At 46.1% G+C, this 22,314-nt stretch overlaps 1 protein-coding gene across 5 annotated transcripts in view; it reads left to right on the top strand.

Annotated features, from left to right (window-relative positions):
* The window catches only part of GALNT18 (polypeptide N-acetylgalactosaminyltransferase 18), a 350,962-nt gene that overhangs the window by 96,111 nt on the left and 232,537 nt on the right, over window positions 1–22,314 (top strand). The window contains exon 2 of one of the 5 annotated variants that reach the window (XM_033862552.2): window positions 18,705–18,795. The exons of the other annotated variants lie outside the window; for them this stretch is intronic. Coding sequence (XP_033718443.2) covers window positions 18,705–18,795 — 91 coding nt within the window. The remainder of the gene's footprint in view (window positions 1–18,704; window positions 18,796–22,314) is intronic. 5 annotated transcript variants of the gene reach the window in all.

Genomic DNA, 22,314 nt, shown 5'->3' with positions numbered 1-22,314 from the left:
GTCTGAGCTTCCTCCTTGCTGTTTGCCCCGTTTTCCATTTGGGACCCATTTAAGCTTGATGCTTTCTTTCTAGAAATCCCATCAGAATCCGTCAAACGGGACCCTGTAACTACCTAGAAACACATTTTCAGTCCCATTTACAACAAAAGAACAACAACCTTTGAAGCTCTACAAAAAATAAATGATGTTCCCTATGAGCAGTCCCAGAAGAAAGGCCATTGGAGACGTAGACTGTTTTACTGTGACCTGTGTGAATGTCCCAGGAAGAGTAACCTCCCATTCCTTAAAGCCCTCTCGTCTCTTGTCTTGAACAAAATGGATTAGATTGTTTAAGAAGCAGGCGCTTGAGGCCTGGCAGAGAAGACGAAGCATGCTGGTAACGCAGAAGGGGAGGTGGCTTTACATTTGGGGAAACTCAGTGTCATCAGTTTGATCATCCAAGTCCTCTCTGAGAGGCGCCAGCCACCGGCCTGTCGTAGGATGTGGGAGCACAAAAGAGGTAGACTCTGTGGCCAATGGAGAGTTTAAAAAGCTAGAGTCTGACTTTTTACTCAGATGATTCCATCAGGAGTTGCATAGACTAGAGCAAGGGACAGAAAAGCAACAGATGGGTATCGACATTCTGCGATGGGCCAGCCACGGTGCTCACTCCTTGCCTTCTGTCCTCACGTTTATTGCTCCCAAACCTCAGAAGGAGGTTCTGATTCCTCCCTTACAGCAGAGAAAACTGAGGCTTAGAGACATGAAATGCCTTCCTAAGGTCACACAGGGAGTAAGCAAGGGAGTCTGGACCTGAACCCGGTCCAAGTGTCTGTGGTTCTAAAGTACGTGCTCTTCTCTCCCATCAAGCAGCCCTTTTCTTCTCCAGTGTATTTCGATAGTCCAGAGGGGAGGGCTGCCTATGGTTCTGGGAAATGTACGTGAATATCCATTGCCTTTCCTGGGATGTGTAAACACACATGCACACACACACACACTGCACAGGGCTCCACCCCCCATCACACACAGGGGCCATCTGATCGATGAGAGGAGTTACCTTCATTCTGGGACTTTGTCGAGAGGCGTCCTTTTTCTAGCCAGTGCACCTGTGTCCTGGTTGCTTTTTTTTTTTTTTTTTTTTTTTTTTTTTTTGCGGTACACGGGCCTCTCACTGTTGTGGCCTCTCCCGTTGCGGAGCACAGGCTCCGGACGCGTGAGCCCATGGCTCACGGGCCTAGCCGCTCCGCAGCATGTGGGATCTTCCCGGATCGGGGCACGAACTCACGTCCCCTGCATTGGCAGGTGGACTCCCAACCACTGCGCCACCAGGGAAGCCCTGGTTGCTTAGATAGATAGGCTAAGCGAGTAGCCAGGCGTGGATAATACCACTGGGTTAAGGCACATAATGAGCCCAGACCTCAGGGGCTGCCAGACTTTCCACAGCACCTTCTAGACACACAGTCCCTGCACAACTGCCAACTGGGATGAAGACTCTGTCACTTAAATTATGTTGCATAAGGTCTGAGCTGGGCCGAGCCATCCTGAGGAAATGGCTAATTTGCTGTCAGGGCTCTGGGCTCAGAAAGAACCCGCGTGTGTCTGTGTGTGTTTCCACACACGTCCCCTGGCAGAGACCACCGCTCCACACCTCTCATCTCAAATTCCTGGTCCCAGTCGGAATAGGGGATTTCCATGGCACTCGGATGCTTCCCTCCATCTCTAAGTGCAAACCAGAGAGAATGCGAGTGACAAAGCTCCGTGAGCTACTCCCACAAAGATGGCAGTCTGTCCTGCCGGCAGATCTGGGTCAGGCGGAGTCTGATCGCTGTGACGGGGTCAAGCGTGCCCGGCCACAAAGATGGCAGTCTGTCCTGCTGGCAGATCTGGGTCAGGCGGAGTCTGGTAGCTGTGACAGGGGTCAAGCGTGCCCGGCCACGAGGCCGGCTGTCCTCCACGCTGTGTGTGAGGTCACGTACCACTTGGCCCTAGGGTTGTATTAACTCTTTACTCCTGCCCAGGAGACGGAGCTCAGCCCTGACCCCACAGGGACAGGAAGTTTCAGATGGAAAAACTGGCTTCTACTTTGGTGACTTTAAGGAGGAAGCTTGCTAAGAACCCAGGGTTGCTAGGTTACTGGGAAGATTTAAAAACAAGAATTCTTAACCGGGACTTCATGAATGGGCTTTAGAGAATATGTAAACATGCAAAAATTATAGAAATAGTTCTGGGTAGGTATGTATATGTATATATATGCATACATATATGTATATATGTGTGTATATATACGTAGAGGGGTGTGTGTGTGTGTGTGTGTGTGTGTGTGTGTGTGTATGCATTTTGCGGGGAGATCATCCAACTCTTCTCTCAGATTTTCCAAGGGGTGTGTGACCCAGAAGAACAGAAGAACCATTGCATCAGCATAACTGGAGGCCCAGCAGGGTCTCCTTAGGATGGGGTGAGGCTGCTCTGGGGATCACATGTGTGGGGTTCTTCTCTGTCTGCCACAGGGGACTGGCTCAGCTATTTCATTAGTAGCTGTGGTGGATAGAACAACCTCAGGATGGAGTTTGTGCAGACCAGTTTGTAAGGTCTGAGACCAGGGCCTGGTTGCAGGGGTAGTAAGGAGCTTTGAGGAGCCCTCCTTGTGAAGCTGGACAGCTGGTCCCTCCATCTTCAGCCGATCCCTTAGCTGGGATATCGGGATTTGGTCCCTGAATGTGGTCCTTGGACACTTTAGCACCGCACTGCCCGCAGGAAACCTCATTCAGTCCAAGGTAAGGGCAGCCTGTTTACAGAATCCCCAGGAGAGAAGATGCAGCCTGTCCTTCCTCTGCAACACTTGGCAGACCCCATGTCTTTGGCAGGGGTCGTGTAGAAGTTGACGCCAGCTGCACACCCTCCCGAGAGGAAAGGGTGCTGGCTGTGTCTGCAGGCACTGCCCTGGGCTGCCCGGGCACTGTCCACACCGATGGAGCGATGGAGGGTTGTGTAGAGGCTGCAGACGGTCACCGGGGGCAGTCACCTGCAACCTGACGGATACCCTTCCCCTAAGGGTGAAGCTCTGTGGACACATGAGCAAGTTGGGGCCCCAGGACCATCCACCATCACAGAAGCCTGTCTTTGAAATGATGTTGCAGTATGCTTAACCCTGAGATTTGCCATGGGGCCACAGAGACGCCTCTTTTCTGGAAAAGATCACAGCCTGGAAGAAGAGACAGATGGGCCAGCAGGTGCTACTAGATGGTGTGAAAAGTGGACAATAGCTGGAGAAGTCCCCACGAGCAGGCACTTTCATCTCTGTTTCTTACACTGATCCCAGAGTCAGACTCAGAAAATGTGTCACTAAATGGACAGATTCCTTGCATATAGTTAGTGCTCAAAGGGTCCTTGTGTGTCCTGAGGGCCTGATGTAAGGCCTGATGATTAGATATACCCACAGAGCAACCCAAATAGAGGTAGGAACCTGGAGAGACTTCGCTGAAGAGGAGACACAGAGCAGGGAGCTTTCATTATTACCCTGTTTCGTATTTAATGCTCCTTTCCAGCCCAGCCCAGAAGGCTTCTGGGAGAGCATACTGAGACAAGAGATGTTAAAGTGCTTTGTGCACTTTGGTGCCGGGCAAAACGCTGGCTTCCCTTAAAAGTAATTTTTCCAGTGTGGGAATTTCCAAAGTTCCTCATTCCACATCGCCTTGTTTATTCTTGCGTGCTCCAGGTACTTCAGTGTTTTCTCTGTGACATGGTGGTAACATTCCTTTGGGGCAGGAGTTGGGTCTGCCCTCATGTTGAATTTCCAGTGCCATGGCTGGCAGAGAGTAGGCACTTTATTGGTACTTACAGGCCACAGCAAGGGGTGTGGAGGGTTCAGATGCTATAATAAAGAACCGAGGGATGTGCTAATAGGCCCTGCCTCCAGGAAGCTTCCCAGAGGACATGACCACCTGGGCTGTGTCTTATATGAATATACCTTCTGAGTGGTGTGGGGGTGGCCCAAGCATAGCCAGAGTAGTGAGCTCGCCCTCCCGTTGTCATCATGAGCAGGACGTTCCATTTTTCACAGAGGATGGAGCTGCCCTTGTGCTGACCACAGGCCAATGAAGGTCCTGAATTCACATATGCAAGCCTGGGGCTGAAGGGCCATGGCCGTTCTTTGCTCTGACATGGTTAGCCGCAGAGGGCCTCTTTGGGTGAGCTGTGCCTAGGACGAGGGGCCCAGTAGAACAAGGGAAAGTCATCTCATCTTCAAAGGAGCAAAACAATTGTGACTCCCAGTTTTCTCTCAGTCATTCAGTAGGTACTTATTGAGCAGTTACCATGCATAGCACCTTGTGCTGGGCCTGGGGTTCGGGAAGAAATAGCATGAATTCTGTTCTTGGAGTTTTCAGTCAGGGCTAGATTAAGATATGTGGGGTCCTAAGAATGATACTGCTCCCTTCCCTTCTCTCCCGTATGTAATTCAAAATAAAAATATATTAAATTATAAATATTTATGAGGAATACCAGCCAGTTCTAATTTTTCTCATGATAGCTACTTAAATGCTTAAATTTTTTTTTAGATATCAAATTTTCTCAAACCTACTTTGGTACTTGAACATCCCTGATGTTCTGAACACATTCTCAGGGTAACGTTCAGAAACCACAGCCCTGATCTCAGCCTCAGGGAGATAAGACACACAGAGAACAATAGCATGTACCAAGGGCCCTCATTTCTCAGACTGAGAGAACTCAGATAAGGAGGAGGTTACTTTCGTAACAAATGCTTGTGGAAGAACAAAAATTTGACCTTGGCCTTCAAAACTAAGTAAGGTTTGTAAATTCTCCGATGGAGATCAGAACATTCAAGACAAAGGAACCCAAATGAGCAAAGGAAGAGCATGAGAGGGTATATAAGAAGAAGAGGAAAGTTCAATTTGATGGGGATGTGAAAGGGAGTCATGGGAGAGGGGATGAATGGTGTGACCAGATCCTGTAGCGTCTTGAATGCCAGGATAAAGGAGTTTGGGTTGTACTGGGTAGTTCACGGGAGCCACTGAAGGTTTCTGAGCCTCTGCGGTTTTAGACCAATTTTCACCTTCAGGATGTTCAAAACCACCCTTGCATTGCATTTAAGAGTATCTACAGTGATGAAGTGATGCCAGAGTAATTGAGTTTGGTAATTGCTTTCACTGTGCTTTGGTGTAATGCACTTTTAAAATGGAGTTTTATCCTGTAAGTGCATCTATAGGAAAAAAGTACCAAAGTCTTCATTATCATTAACCAGTGCCAAATGGGATTTACAGAGAGAGTGAGTGATTGAAGACCATGCCTTTGTTCTCCCATTACTGCTCAAATCTGTTAGGGAGAGATCACAATGACTGCAGTGATTAAAAAACAACAACAATTTGGGGAAGCAGATATCTGCATGGCCTCAGAGTAACACCCCACACATTACTTATTAATTAAAAAGGGACAAAGTAATTTTACAGAGTGGAGAGATATGGCAGACACCACCTCCATCAAGTGATCACACTTAGCATTACCAATAATGGGACAAATGTGGCTTTCGATGCAGTGCAATGGGAAGGACAGAACATCAGTTACCTAGTATTCTTGCCCAAAATTGACCTGAATGTAATAAAGAGAAATTAATCAGACACATTCACATTGTAAGATATAGCCTCCAAATCAAGCAGCATAGACTCTAAAACTATAAATGTTTTGAAAGAAAAAAAGAAAAGGATGTGTGTGTGTGTTCAGAGGGTCTGTATTAGACTAAAAGGAGACCAAAAAGATATGACAACCAAATGTAATGCTTGATCTCTGATTGGGTCATGACCTGGGAAAACGAACAAGAGCTATAAAGGACATTATTGGGATAATAGGGAAAATTTGAATACAGAGTGTATATTAGATAATAGTTTATTCCATCAGTGTTAGTATGGAATGTATGACAGTGGTATTATATTAATGTTCAAGAATGCCTGGTACTTAGGATAATTGATGCTGTATTTAGAGGTGGAGTAACAGAGAGAGAGAGAGAGCATGAATCATGTGGTAAGACGTTAACAGCTGATAAATCTAGGTGAGGGCTATACTGATACTCGTTGCGCTACTCCTTCAACTTTTCTATCGCTATGAAATTTTTCAAATGAAAATCTTAAAGCAACAGCAACTCCTTGTGTAGCAATGTAGGACAACATATGTTCTTAGAGCTGTGATCTCAAACTGGCATGTAGTTAATTTTACATGTTGTAAAGCTACTCGAGACCAAATGTACATCTTGTCCCTTGCTTAATAAGAGATGTGTGCTATAAGCTGACTGCAAAGTGAATTGTTGTGGTTGATCCTATTTTTTTTAATTGAAGTGTAGTAAATTTACAGTGTTGCATGAGTTTCAAGTATACAGCTAAGTGACTCAGTTATACATATATGTACTGTTTTTTATTGATCTCCATTGCAAAAATGGAGAATAGAGGTGAAAGTGTTTGCTAAGAGAAAGTTTGCATGAAGTGCTATTCTATGGCAACCCAGAGTGTTTGTGTGAGTGTTTCAAGGCTCTGTAGAAATTTTCTTGATTACATGCTTTGCTCCCCTTAGTGTTTTCTTCACTTTACTCTTGCTAAGATAATGTGTTCTGCCATGCTTGGGGTCTCTCATCTACCACCCCCCATTCACTTACACCCTTTGGGAGATTATTTCTTGCAGTTGTCCCCTCTCACAGTGTCTAATGGAGCTCGGTTGCCATGCTACACTTTGCCAGTTGGTGTTACTGATCCACAACTTTAAAATTTTCTGTCTGCGGCATCAGAATCTAGAAAATGTATCAGTAAATTACCTTATCAATTCTGTGAATTAAAATTCAATTAAGATGCTTATTTAAATCAAAGAATCCTCTTAGAGAAACTGCAGTTCGTTTACATTGCACCCATAGGTAACACCAGGGGATGAGAATGGCTGCTGTGTAGGACATGCATTTCTTTTACCCGCAGTGTCTTACCTACAGACAGAGGTAAAGTCCCACCCAGAGAAGCTAGTCGACTCAGGAAGGTGCTTTTGATGTTTTTGGTTCTTTTGTGTGTTAGCAACAGCAGCATCATTACTTACTATTACTACTCCTCCGAGTTACTGCTACTGTTGCTGCTGTGGACTGTGCCCTGCCTGCCAGATAACTGTATGAGGTACTTTACAACTATATGTGTAACCCTCAGAAAAATCCTGTGAGATGAATATGATTCTTTACAGTAAAAGTGTAGAAACTGAGGCTAAGAGAGGCTAAGTTAACCTGCCACTGTCACACAGTCCGAGGCAAATGTAGAACCAAGATTTAAAACCCGACTGTATTGATCAGATCTGTACAGTTTATATTGTTCCAGATTTTTTTAAGTTTCTATTAAAAGCATGATATATAGGGCTTCCCTGGTGGCGCAGTGGTTGAGAGTCCGCCTGCCGATGCAGGGGACACAGGGTCGTGCCCCGGTCCGGGAAGATCCCACATGCCGCGGAGCTGCTGGGCCCGTGAGCCATGGCTGCTGAGCCTGCGCGTCCGGAGCCTGTGCTCCGCAACGGGAGAGGCCACAACAGTGAGAGACCCGCGTACTGCAAACAAACAAACAAACAAATAAATAAATAAAAGCATGATATATAATTTAAAAAAAAAGCCCTTGAAGTGGTTATCTCCTTGATTATGCAGGTAATAAATGGGGATGAGGGTCAGGGCGTGAAAGCTGTAACCACTTAGGAAAGAGAGCCTGGAGGCTCGGAACTTGCTTGAGGGAAGATCAGAACTCTGTGCCCTGAGCACCAGTTGCATTTGTGCTTTGTGTATTCAGTGCTGTTTTCCCTTTTTAAAAGCTCTGGCCAGGCTTCCCAGGTGGCACAGTGGTTGAGAATCCACCGCCAATGCAGGGGGCACGGGTTCGAGCCTGCACTCTAGAGCCTGCGAGCCACAACTACTGAGCCCGCGTGCCACAACTACCGAAGCCCGCGGACCTAGAGCCCGTGCTCCGCAACAAGAGAAGCCACCGCAATGAGAAGCCCACGCACCACAACAAAGAGTAGCCCCTGCTCGCCACAAGTAGAGAAAAGCCCACGCTCAGCAACGAAGACCCAAATGCAGCCATAAATAAATAAATTTATTAAAAAAAAAAAAGGCTCTAGTCATTCTTAACCATCCTCAGGGGATCCTGTCCATATGTGACCTGAGACCTAAGGAAAGGAGATGAGTCTCCTGGGGATCAGGGGGTGGTAGTACCTGGAGAAGTTCTTCTTTGGTTCCTCTCACTGGAACTTCCTCATCATTTGGTTCTGATTCATGTTTAATATCTCAAGCTCCAAATCTGTTCTCTTGGTTCACAAATATTCTTGCCCTCCAAAGTTCTCACTAAGCTACAAACACTGAACGCCCCCTTTGAATCTGAGGTCCCTCAAACACACCTTTGTTATTCTTTCATCCATCAGTCCCATCATGATCTCACTCCTACCCCCTTCCCAACAGGTGATACTCCAGAAGTATCCTTATAATCTCCACTTCCTCCACACCTGCATTACTAGCAGCTACTGCTGAAAGTGTGGATATGATCAGGACTGAAAGCAGGAAGATTGGTTGAAAGTCCATTTGAGAAGCAGTTAGACCCTCCAGTCTCCTCTTTTATTCCATGGAGTCAGGTAAATAAATGCCCCCCCCCCCCCAGCACCAACTTTAACAGAAGACTGAAGGTTTACTTTCAGGAGAGTAAAACAGGGTTTGGGGCTGAGGGACATCCAGCACGGAGTGGAGTGCTACACTGAGAACAGCAAGATTAAGTGAAAGCCTGTATAACGCTGGATATGGGGACCTCCCCAGCCATCATCTTCCACTTGTTCCTAGAACAGGGACAGCCAGATTTTTACACTCTAATCATGTGATAAGAAGAGTTTTCTCTAGGAAACCTGATCAGCCTTTCAAAAAGAGCACTAAGATATTAACTATGTGTGTTTCCCCTAAACATGGCCCACCCAGATTACTCCACTGTAAGGCTCATAGTCACAAAGTTTCCCCTCACCAGAGTTTCCAATTAATCTTTTCCATTACATAAGAGGAGATGGTTGAGGACCACCAGACACCAAAAAAGAATGGCAGGAAACAATATGCAAGAGACATGAAACAAACAAATGAGAAAAAGCAACTTAAAGGAAACAGACAGTCCAGGGAAATGAAGTTTTAAAACTTGATAAGTACCTTCAGAGAGATGAGTAGAAATTGTGTTCAGGAAGAAGATGCTTTTCCAAAAGTAAGATCACAACCAGAGCTCTTGGGAATTACCAACATGCTAACAAAAATGAAACACTCAGTAGATATGTTGGAAGCTAAAATTGGAGTTACTTTCAGAACATGGAAATAAGATAAAAGGCAAAGAGATGAAAAGCGGAGAGAAAAGTCAGGTAGGACATCAGTCCTGGAGGTCCAAGGGCCAAAAAATAGGTGTTCCAGGTAGAAAGGATGAACAAGAAAGGAGAAAGCATCAAAGAAATTACTCAAGAAAATTTTTCATAACTGAGGCACATGTCAGGATTGAAAGGGCCCACTGAATGCTTCTCATAATGAATGAAAGAAAATAGACTCATATCAAGGCATATAAAGGTGAATTTTCAGAACACTGTGGACAAGGTAAAGCTCTTGTGAACTCCTGTACAGAGAAGAGAAAGGAATAAGAATCATAATGGCGTCAGATTACTCAAAAACAATGTTGGAAACTAAAAGAAAATAGAACAATGCCTTTAACGTTCTGAGGGGGAATGCTTTTCAACTTGGAATTCTATACCCACATGAACTATTAAGTGTGGGTATGGGATAAAGTCATTTTCAGACATGCACAGCTGGAGATGGGTGGGGAAGGGAGGCAGAGTATGTCTGTGAGAGTTAAACCTTTATCTTCTACTAGGGAAAGTCAATAGATAATGCTTAAACCTGAAAAAAAATTAGAAGTAACATAAGCATGTTATATAAAGATAGGGAGTGTACACTAAGAGAAAAAGCCAGAAGAATTGAAAGCAGTTGCTTTGGGAGAGTGGGAAATGTTGGGAGCCAGGGGTGGAGGTGGAACAGGACACTTTTTATAAGGTTTGTAGAAGTAGTTGATCCTTTAATCTTTGTGCATATAAAGCTTGTATCAATATAAGACACTAAAAAGTAGGGGTGGGGAGAAAGAAGTTGAAGCAGAGGAAGAGAAGGAGGAGGAAGAAGAAGAGGAAAAGAAAGAGGAGAAAACATAAAAAGGAAAGTGCATTGGGGCTGATGGTTGGGGACAGACTCAGTTCAGGGTTTTACTCTGAGACTCAGCTTTCTCATTTATAAGATGGGGGAAATGTGTCTTTCATGGGTTTTTATGAAACTTGAATGTTCCTGATATAAAGTAAGTCTTTAATAAATGTTTATTTCAATAATTTCTTCTTTTGTTTTGAATGAATATGCGACTTAAAAAAAGTGGAAGTTCTCAATAATGAGAAAATTCATTCATCTACTCATTATCTGTCAGACCCTAATGTCCATATGATGGTCATGACTAACAAAGCCAAGACAGCCAGCCCTGAGTCACAGGTCACTTTCGCCTCTGTTTGTTTATGTTTTCAGGTTCCCAGTGTGTGGGGAACAGCCTCTGCGAGGGAGAGGCTCTCTCACAGAGAGATGCTCCTTCCATGGGAAGCATCCCCCGGAGGGTTTTGCCCTGTACTTTTCCTTGTCTGGGGCACCTAGTGTGGAAGATACAGAAGCAAAAGTGTGGTCTAGGAAGGAGCGTGGGATTGGCTGACTGCCTGAGAGAGGAGCAGCAACCCATTTTACGTGACCAGTTCTCCATGCTTTTCTGTACCTACAAGTCTCCAAGGACACCAGGGCGCATCTGCCAGCGTACCAGCCTGGCCAGCCACGGGTCTTCTGAGCATTTTCTTGCCCATTGACTAGAAGTTTTGTCCACTTGGTATCTGGAAGCAGCACGGTCTTGAGAATTTCTTCACATGCCTTCACTTTTCTAACAACACAGTTCTTTCCCCTAGCTCATTTTCAATTCATCTAAGACAAATGCCCCACTTTCTACCAGAAAAAAACCATGAATCAATAGTGCCAGCTGATGCATCGTCAGCCCTTCTCTAGGAAGCCTGAGGCTGGGACAGGAATCCCCTTCAACGTGAGCACTCTGGAATCATCTCCTGCTCCCAACGCCTGGATCAATGGTTGGCTGATAATCATCGCTGCTTTTCCAGGGTCTCCTTGTAGCTATTTGGGGAAATAGTCATCTGGACAGGATTTAGACATTATGCCTGACCATTCTGGATCTGAAATCATCCCAGTGCAGGGAAAAAACCCACATGTGTATTGAACCCATATTAGATATTTTGTGGTGGCTTTTCTTTTGCAAAATGGATGAATGGCTTAGATTCAGGAGTCTGTAGCAAATTCATGTGAGATTTTATGGTACGTGTGTGTGTGTGTGTGTGTTGCTTGTACATTTTTTATATTCGCTTGCTAGAAGTGCTGTGTGCTGGAGCTTTGGGGGCATAGATCATTTGAAACCCGTAGATAAGCCCTAAACTTTATTGCAGCTGGTAGCTTCTACGCTCTCGCTCAGCTGGGTCTTTCATCACAGAGGCTCCCAAGGATGAAATCAGCCAGATGGTTATGGGCATTACAAGTTGCTGCAGGGTGGTTGGAGGAGGCCTCAATAATCCATAGTTTGTCCCCTAAAGATGAGCCAGGCTTTAAACACTGCCAACCTGCACTGATAAGGAAGCTGTAGTGGGAGGGTGACTCCCTTTCAGGGTGTGTGAGGATGGATGGCCAACTCCTCCGACTCTGAGGTTCCATCAGTAAGGCCTGGACTAGGGTGCTTACCGTGGAGAAAGGCCAGATCTGAAACAGTGGGAAGGAAGTATAGAGAGAATCTGAAGACATTGGATGAAGGAGAGAGAGAGCAGTACACTGGACTCATAGAGGAGGAAAGCAAGGGTTTCCAGTAGGGAGCGAGCATGGTACAAAGTCAGAGGAAGGACTTCTGAATTTGGTGAGAAGGAAGTTAATGGAAATTTTTGATAGAACGGTTTCAGTGGAATGTCAGGGACTGAAGCCAGACTCTATGGCATTTATGAGGGAGGAGACGCTGAGGCAATGGAAGCCATAATGTGCAACCCAGGATGATGCCAACTCCTATTATTTGTAGTGTTGCCTAGGGCTCTTCGTGGAACAGGATTATGAGTTTGTTTCTGGGTGGATCAAGTAGGAGTGCTGTTACTGATTGCTAATGTCCGATGTGGGCTTAGGAGTGGTCAGTGTTGGCATGCGTCACACCTCCATGCCATCCATAGCAGAGGTTAGATGTTCAGGGAGCTACTAACTCGCCACCATTCCCTCATCATGGCCTGTCCTTTCTCGCCTTCCTATTTGTACTTAGGGTTGATACTCATGATATCTCACAACCAGCCACTAACCCCAGCATTCACAGGCTATAAACAACCAGTGTGCCCATAGGGGCGCTTACTATCAAATAGCCCTACTGTTACGCTCCTGTTACTCCTGTTGTTTGCTTAGCCAGTAGTGTCCTTTCCCTGTCTTGATCTAGTGAACGCCACTCATTCTTCAAATCCTCTTCAAATGGCGTCTTTTCTTTTCTTTTTTTTTTTTTTAACATCTTTATTGGGGTATAATTGCTTTACAATGGTGTGTTAGTTTCTGCTTTATAACAAAGTGAATCCCCATGGCGTCTTTTCAATGTAACATTTCCCGTAAACTTTGCTCCTTTTTCTATGTGCCGTGACACTCGATGCATATAAGGATCATGCCACTTACTGCACTGAATATTGCAGTTGTTTGTTTACATGTCTTTATCTTCCTTTAGCCGGGATGCTACTTATGGGCAGCAGGGGTGCCTGATTCATCTCTGAGTCATCAGAGGTAAGCAGAATGCCTAGTACGTAATTGGTACTCAGTCAATTGTCCCTCTTACCTAGCATAGTTTAGGCGTTCATTAAATGTTTGATGACCTGATTCGTTTGTGGTCATTTTTTTTTTAATAAATAAGGAAATGTGAATATGTTTAAAGGCAGCACAAAAAAATGCCCGGTACTCAACAGAACATTAGTGAATCAGGATTGGGCCCAGGGCTATCCAGTCCACCTGAGCAGAAAAGAGACCTCTGCTCTACAGTTCCTTTTAAGACCCCATCACCATACTCCCTGCCCTGCACCTGTTGTCCATGACCCTCCTTTTGCTCAGGTGTGTTGACCGTTGAGTGATCTGATGTTATCATTCGTTTATTCAACTTACTGAGCATGTATTATGGACAGGTGCACACGCCCCAGCCCTCAGGGGCTCACGCGAAAGGAAAACTGTAAAGGTGGAACTTCATGATGTAAGAGGAAACCTTTTCATTTGTCTTCATATGCCTAACCTAGGTGAAAATAGTCCAGGAAAGACAAAAACCCAGTACAAATACCTTTTTTAAAGACAATGTCGAAATAATAAAACAGGCAAAATGAATGTGTACGACTAGAATTCAGCATTGTGGTTTCATGGGGTGTCTGGGGGACTGCTGGTGGTCCTGCCCTGAGTGGTGGTTGCATGGAGGCGCTCAGCTTGTGAAAGTTCACCAGAGTGTACTCTCGTGTTAGGTGCACTTTTCTGTATGTACATTACGCATCAACAAAAAAGAAGAAAAAAGACAGTGCCTGGAAATAAAGCTGGAACCATCATAGAAGGTAGTGAAGTTTCCTCATAATCCTCCTCACCAACAAGGAATACTGTTGCATTGTAATAGTTTCGACTCAAAATTAGGGAATCCTGAATCATTTTGCTGTGCACCTAAAACTAACACGATCTTGTAAATCAATAGTACGTCAATAAAAAAAAAATTCCCCCCCCACAAAAATTAGAGAATCCTTTCTAACAGTGAAAATCACCCACAGATGATCTCAGCTTTGGGTTGGGAGGGGGCCAGGAGCTTAATTTTATTGGTTGTTGAACCCAAGGTGCCCAGCACAGGGCCTGCCTGGTCTGAGCAGGCCAACATCACGTCTTTGTGAAATGATGGGATAGATGATGCCCGCAGACAGTAGCATCACTGCAAGTCTTCAAGTAGAGGTTTGACCAGAAATCGCAGCGGACGGAGGTGGTCACCCGATTGGATTCACTTCAGTAATGATGATAAGAATAGCTGTTATTTATCAGGAAACTACAGTGTGTCACGGGTCCTTCACGCATGTCCTTCCTAGGCTTCCTAGTATCTCCACTTAACCTGAAAGAAACTGAGGCTCAGAGAGGTGAACTAATTTATCCAAGGCCGCTCAGCTCATAAGTGGGAAAAAGCTGGCATTCAGAATGAGGCTTCTCTTACCCCAAAGCCTCGCTCTTCCTCCTACAGCATATTACCTCCAATACCTTCCGTGTCTGGTCCCTCCACAGTGCTAGAATCTGCTACGTCCTTAGAGGTGACGATTGCGAAAGCCGAGGCAAGACTTTCGTTGTGTGGGGTCAGCCCTCTACTCCCATAACGTGCTTGCCTGGCCTGTGTATTGCAGACATTTCAGTGAGGACGAGTCTGGGCTAGTGAGGGCTCGTGGATTAGACCAAAGCCCCAAGGGTTAGCAACTAGGCTTCCGTCTCAAATGTTTTCCTCCTTGGGCTAGAAAGAATACTTCCTTTCTCTTTCAGAGAGAGTTAAGAACTGAAGCTGGTGAGAAATTCAGCCGTGAATTTCTCTGAGGATACGCTGCGCCCCTCATGACTGGCAACTTATTACAAACGTCACAACTTATCTGCAGCTGGAAGGGTAGTTTAGCAAACTCGGCATCTGCCAAATGAGGAGGTTTGCATTTCGTACCAAGCATCGTGTTCACGTGCTAACAGAAGCGATCAGAGGAGGAGGCCTCCATCAAACCAACAAATGATTAACCTGAAAAACAGACACATAAACAGAACCACAGTGGGCGAATTATGCAGCGGGCCATTCATGCTGCTGACGGCAGTCCACATTTGGTTTCTCTGCTCAGGCCATTTCTGTCAATGACTCTCCTTCCTCTTTCCCTTCCTGGCTCTCTCTACCTGTTTCCTTTACACAGAAGCCAGCAGAGCATGTCAGAGGCCTCTTGTCTCTGCTCCTGAGCTGTCCTTCCCCAGAAGGGCGCAGGGACCGAGACCTCTCAGAGGCCGTACATGTTCCTGCCTGCCTGGCCGTCCAGTGGGATGGCAGGGGGAAACCTCAGACAGATACCTTTTACCCTAGCCTTTGGAGCCAAGTCAGGCAGTTCACAGAAGGCAGGAGACTCAGGTCCTGTTGCCTTAAGCTTGTTTGCAAGGGGCCTCAGAGCACATAAATCCTGCAAGCCTCACCTCGCCTTAGAGAGACATCTTATTTATGCAGTCTGAGCCTGGCTTTATGAAGTGCTGAGCTGAGCTCAGGGGAGGGCACTTTATGCTCAGACAGGCTCTACGCTCAGAACTGTGGGTGTGTTCTTGCAGACTTCCTGCTTTGGGCCAGATGGGCATTTGGCAGCACGCAGGGTTCTTCTTGGCTTCTTCCAGCTGAGAGCCTCCTGGTTTGAGGCTCCTACAGAGGATCTGACAAGAATCTATAGCGTATGGGAGGAGCAAGGCCATGGGCATGGGAGCAGGATCTTGGGAGAGAGACCAAAGGCCTTCCTAGGCTTCATTTGCTTCTATGCTTCCCAGACTGGAGAGTCAGTAAGTGGAAAAAAAAGGTTAGGCGTCTTAGCAACTTGGAGTCAAGGATCCAGAAAAGCAAGACCTCACTTGTCCCATCCCCTAGGAATCTGGAAATTATGATGGCTAACATTGATCATAGGGGCCGACATTTGTACCAGGCCTTCAGGTTCTCAAGGCTCTTTCCCCTGTGTTCTTTCACACACTCAGGCAACATAAAAACAGGACTTATTGAATTTAGGAATGAGGAATAAGTGGCTTCACTTTGAGCCATCTCTGTGGAAGATACGTTATTATGTAACACAGGCAGACTGTGTCTTAGAATAGTTTTTTCATAAAAGAGTTACATTTAAAAGAATGACTGTGCTTCAGAAACTCAGTGAACCAAGAGAGAGTAATAGAATAATATTCGTTTTTACCACTTTATCAAGTGGGTATTTTCACCATTTAAAAATGAGGCTGGTCAGACCCAAAGCCCTATGAGATTTAAACATCTCCTTCCCTCTATTATTTATTCATTCCTATCGATACCTTGGTTAAACAGTTACAGAGCTGGAAAAATAATAACACTGAATTTTTTTCTAAAAATAATGCTGAATTTTTTTCTAACATAGACCATCAGTGCGGCGCATACCAGGGTACGAGACCAATGTTTGTTGAATAACTGAGTGAAGGGGTGAATTCTGACTTTTACCTTCTGAATACAGGATTGTTGTCAAGTCTGGGAAAAGTCAGATGGTCACTTTTTGGTCTCTGAGAGTGGCTGTGGGAGAGGGGTCCTTCTCAAAGATGGCACGTAGGCCCAGCCTTCCTCTGTGAGCTCAGCCTCCTCCAAGCTGCTTTTCTGTCCAGTCTGCAGGCTCAGGGCAGTGTTGCACAGAGGCCTCTGTGCCAGTCAGCTAGCAAATCTGTCTTGTGCATCCCTGCCTGGTTGCCAGGTAGGCACAGCTCTGTGGAAAGAGCAGAGAGGAGAGGAACTATCAGATATAGGGGAAGCCAGATGATGTGCTTGGCACTCTACTTTCTCCATTTGCAGGGAAAATATAAGAAAAGGAGGTCTCTGGTCCTTACCTGATGAAATGCACTGTCCAGAAAGAGACGGGCGGTGTGGTGTGGCTCATGGATGGGGTTGAGAACTAATAATTGCTGACCTCTGCTGTGTGCTGGGTTTTGAAAAGCTTCTCAACTTTGGCACTCTTGACACTTTGGACTGGATTGTTCTGTGTCGTGGGAGCTGTGCTGTTCATTGTGGGATGATTACCAGCGTTAACCAGCATCCCTGGCTTCTGGCTCCTACCCACTGATGCCAGTCGTGTGCCCCTCTCCGCCTGCCCGCCATGTGTGAAAACCAAAAATGTCTCCAGCCATTGCCACTGGTCTAGGTACTGGGCCTGTACTAACTCATTGAAGCCTCCACCGTTGTGAGGCAGGTGTTACTGTCTGTGTTTTACACGGGATGAAATGAAAGCTTAGAGAAGTTAAGACACACGAGTGGGGAGTGATGATGCTGGGATTTGAAACCCATGTCTGTACACCAGTGTCAGGGACTCCTGAGGGGCCAGCCTCTTGCCAGTTCTTTGTCGTGAATGCCATCTGTCCAGATTTCCACGTCTCTAGAATCCTGCACTGCGACTTTTCTTCCTGTAGACCTGCCATTTCCTTATAATTTGCTTTGAGATCCTATTTGTGGTTTCCAATGAAGCCTTTCTGTAGAAGAGAATGAGGTGAGAACAAATGTGGTAAAGATGCCAAGTTTCAATAATGCTTGGCCTTTCTTCTGGCTTTTGCTCCCTTCCTTTTGATCTTTTTTCTGTCTCTGTCTCTCTAGGTCTGAGTCTTAATCTCTTTGATAATTGGCGCGATTGAATCCTCTGGGTTTGGGGCTGTTGGGAGCTAACCACTGCCATCACTGGGAGGGCTGCCCCTGGCTGAAGCTGGATTCCCTAGTACCTATCGGAGAAGAGTCTTACCGTACACATTATCCACTCCCTGTGAACCCTCGACCCCAACAATGGCATGAGCTGTGTCAGTACTAAATCGGGACAGCAGAGATCTGGGTCTTTCTGGGGGTCACAGTCGGGGCTCTGGGTCAGAGCAGAACTTGGGTCACCAAGACATAAGGCATGCTTGTGGGAACCATGCAGAGCACGGGTGAACAGAGGATAGGCCAAGGGGTGGATTGTACTTCTTGGAGGGCAAAACCTGAGCTCCTGGAGGTCAAGGCTGGAATGGTGCAGAAACCTAGGTGGGCTAAGTGGGGGCAGATGGAAGGCAGGCAGCAGACGGCAGAACAAGGAGTCCACAGTCCAGGAAAGGACCCTCTAGAAGGGAGGCGAGATAGAGTGATCCGGACACAGCCTTAGAAGGGACATGCGATGGGGCTGCATCTGTCCCAGGGTGAGGATCTCGAGCCCACAGTGACGAGGTAGGGAACAGGCTACAGCCACGGGGGAGAGGGCCGTGGGGGAGGCCAGAACTGATGAGGAAAGGCTTTATTTCTAATTAACTTGCAAAGCACAGGGCGGGACAGTGGCCTAAGTGAGGATGTGTTCATGCCGATAGCTGTGGACTTGACGCCCTGGCAGCTCATGGAGAAGCTCTGACTGCATTTGGGGGCTTTATGGGCCAGGGGAGGGAATGTGGTCTTGGGACAGAGACCTGGGCCTGGATTTGGGGCCTCATAAGTGAACACAATCATACGGTCCTAAAGCTGGGCATCACCTGCCCGGCAGAGTGACCATGAGGACAAAAGGGGTCACGTGAAAATTGCTGGCGTAGAGCGGGAGTGCCTGAGTCAGCCAAGAGCGCAATTTACTCTTTGTTTTTGTGAAGTATTATTTATGCCATGTCAAAAATTTGAAAGATAAGGGAAATTGGTAAGAGGAATGTTAACCATCTACCAGAGAAAACATTTTGGCAAATTTCCAGTTAATCTTCTTTGACTGTAAGTACAATTACTGCTAATAATAAGTGCTGCTGCTACAACAGAATCTCTCTTAACCCATCTCTACTTGACCAGCTCATGAATTCATGCATGTTTTCCATTCTCTTCCTTCTGTAGAACCTGTTGACTGAGGGCGACGGCCTGCTGGGTACTCACAGCTCACAGGCGACCCCTGGGATCCCTATGGGCCTCTGCCCCCACCATCGGGGTACGTGCTCACCAAGGCTTAGAGAGTTGTATTCATGCCCGGTCCTTCTTATGTTGCTCGAACTCATTGTAGCAACATAATTTAATTAAATATTAAGTGACCCAGTGAAATACGAGTGAAAAGAGACGTCGTTTTTTAGGAAAACCAAGTGGTGTGTATTGAACAACTTGCTAAAAATCAATCGCTAGCAATGAAGGCTGTCAGATTAGTTGTGAGCGGAGCCACTGGCAAAATTAGAAGAAATCGTACGTAATCCTAGAAGAATGTTGCACTCAGATTGTTTCATATGTGAATTTTTTTTTAAATTAATTAATTTATTTTTGGCTGTGTTGGGTCTTCGTTTCTGTGCACGGGCTTTCTCTACTTGTGGCAAGCGGGGGCCACTCTTCATCACGGTACGCGGGCCTCTCACTGTCGCAGCCTCTCTTGCTGCGGAGCACAGGCTCCAGACGCGCAGGCTCAGTAGCTGTGGCTCACGGGCCCAGCCACTCCGTGGCATGTGGGATCTTCCCGGACCAGGGCTCGAACCCGTGCCCCCTGCATTGGCAGGCGGACTCTCAACCACTGCGCCACCAGGGAAGCCCCTCATATGTGAATTTAAGTTCTTTCTCCATTTTAAAGCCAAATCTGGAAATCACAGATGATATCTAAAGGGTATGAGTTATTAAAAGAGGAAAAAGTTAGGTATAGAACTCCAACCTGGAGACCCAGCTCAAGTAGTAGCCTTTGCTCTACATCAAAACGAGTATCAAGAAATGTTTCAAGTTGAAATAGTGTTTCAGGTTTGTATAACATATATGCATAATTTTAGTGATCCCTGATTCACCCACCTCTTTTGATTAACTGATTTGGTTCTGATCATGTCAGATAAGGAGTTGTTACTTGGATACTGTGTTTTGGGTACATATGATGTGCCAAGCCCTCTGCCGAACTCTGAATCTACCATTATTTCATTACATTCAGGCTAGAACCCTTTGGGGTATTCTTTCATCCAGCAAACATTTATTAATCAGCTACTTGTGTTGAACATCGTTTCAGGCGCTGGAGGTGTGGGTGGACGCAGGCGAGGAGCTGAACTCACGGAGCTTTATTCTAGTGTGTGTATATGTTGGGGGAGAGAAGGCAGAACATCAGTGAGAAACCAGATAATTTTAAGTAATGATAAGTTCTATAAAGAAAACAAAACACCAAGTTGTGATGGAGTGCCTGGAGAGGGAGTGGTGAGGGTGCTGATACTGGGGGTTGGGGAAGGCCCCTCTGTGACAGGCAACAAGTGAGCTGAGACTTGAATGATAAGAAGGGTCTGGCCTGGAGTCACAGCCAGTGCAAAGGTCCTGAGGTCAAATGAGCCTGGAAGGAGGAAGGCCAGTGTGGCTGGAGCATGGAGAGTGAGAGGAAGGGTGGGATGAGCAGGAGCGATGAGGCCCCTGTAGACCAGGGTGCAGACTTTGGATATTATACGAAGTGAGAAGGGAAGCTGTTGTTGAGTTTTAAGTGAGAGTGATGTGATCTGATTTACCTTTTTAAAAGTTTGCTCTGGCTGCGGCTGCTGCTGGATTGCAGGGGGCTGGGGCCAGGTGTCGAAGTGGTTAGACCAGCTCAGAGGCACTGCAGAGAGCCAGGCCAGCAATGGTGAGGGCGTAGACCACTGCAGTGGGAACAGCAGAGGCAGAGCGGTAGAAAAAGTCAGAAGAGCGTGCCATCTGCATGAGGAAACTCAGCGTCTCCCCCAGGCTATTCTGTAGGGTCTGTCCTTCCCTCCTGGTGCAGTCTTTCCTTCCTCCCACCTCTTGTAATAACCCTCCATCTGCTCCTCTGCAGTGTCTATCAGAACCCACCAAGAGATAGTGAGCTGCCTGTTTTTTAGAAAAGCGTAATTGATGACGAGGAAATCTCTTCCTGCATAAGGACCATCTCTTGTTCTATTTTCCTGGCAGGCCATACATTGAAGTGGATAGCAGTCTACTTCTGGGTTAGTTTGGGCTTGTGGCTAAACCAGGAGCTGCTGCAGGTTGGGCTCATCTGAGTCAGGCAAGCACTGAATCTCTCTGTAATTGGACCCAGTTTGCAGTATGATGCCCTCCGGACTGTTGCTGGTGGGTGGGATGATCCCAGGCTCCTTGGTGATGGGTGAATCACAAGGGGAGGGGACTACCATTTTCAAAGTAGAGGATAACTTTCCAGTCATCAGATGAGGTCAGTAGGTCATCAAAAGTCTATTGCTATATTCTAAACCAACCCTTTAAAGTGATGTGGAAAAATGCTTGCAAAGATCCTTTCTCCATATTTGTTCATTCGTTCAACAGACTTATAATGAGCTCCTGGCTTTTATTCTTTGCTGTGTACCCTTAGACTAGTAACTGGGCCTTCCTGAGCCTCAACTGTGAGACAAGGATAACTAATACCACACACCTCTTAGGATTACCTAATACCTAATTACTAATAACACACACCTCTTAGGAAGATGTAGTGAAAGAATGGCTGTAACTTTGCACAGTGTCTGGCACATAGTCATGTTGGGAGTCTGCAAGAAGGCGAAGGAAGGCTGGTTTGGGAGAAGCACATGCCTGTTTCTTGATTCTGTTCTGGCATGTTCTTAGCAGAAGTTTCTGGCACTAAGGGACATCTGGGAGCCTCTAATATGTCTTATATAATCACGATTGCCCTGACTCAGGGATTCACAGGAACTTTAAGGCTCATTATTTGTAGGTCTCCACATTTTTCTCTTTAGTCCCTGCCCTGGTGCTTCTGTGCACTCAGCCCTTTGTACCTAGGTGCCGCTACTATGTGTGTCCACCCTGACGGGGGCAGTTGTACTTGACTTTCTGTATAACTATAGTTCATCTTAGATTCTGCTTATGTACCTTTGCTTTTAGTGAACAAATGAATCTGGCTGCTGGTTTCCTCTGAAGGGCTGACACAATGCTTTTGTGTGTTCCTGGGTTCCTCGGCTTGATGGTTCCTGGTGTGTGGGACGCAAGTCCCACAAGTCATCCCTCTCCAAATGTTCAATTCATCTGGGAGAAGTCTGCATATCAGATCCCCTGTGAGAGATTTACATTCATCATCAGCCTAGTCAAGGCTCTGAGAAGTACTTCCTTCAGTAATAAAACACATTTCTGTTTGTTCAACCTGTCATTCCTGTTCACACTTTGGGAAACACTGTTCTTCCTCTTACTTTGTTGGGTGGACTTTAGAAGTCAAAATTGGAAACCTAAGCCTCCACACCCCAGGTCCAAGCCCTCAGCTCAGAAATTCAAATTGCTAACAGAATTGCTGATCTGATTTCTGGTACCTTTCCATTCGCCTCTCTTGGGCTGCATCCGATTTGTTATTTAAGACGTCATTTCACAGTTTACCGAGACACTCCTCATTCTCGCCCTTCCCTGGTCAAGACCAAGGTGCTCTTGAAGATTCCTGTTGGGCTTCTACACACATATGCTCAGACCACAGGGTACATGATTGGCTTATCACTCCACGTTACTGCATTTTTCAGTGGTGGAATCAGGCAGCTGATTT

The sequence above is a fragment of the Tursiops truncatus genome, chromosome 8 (assembly GCF_011762595.2).
Source record: "Tursiops truncatus isolate mTurTru1 chromosome 8, mTurTru1.mat.Y, whole genome shotgun sequence".
NCBI classification, from domain to species: Eukaryota; Metazoa; Chordata; class Mammalia; order Artiodactyla; family Delphinidae; genus Tursiops; species Tursiops truncatus.
Note: the sequence above shows the minus strand (reverse complement) of the source record. Positions and strands in the feature narration are given on the sequence as shown.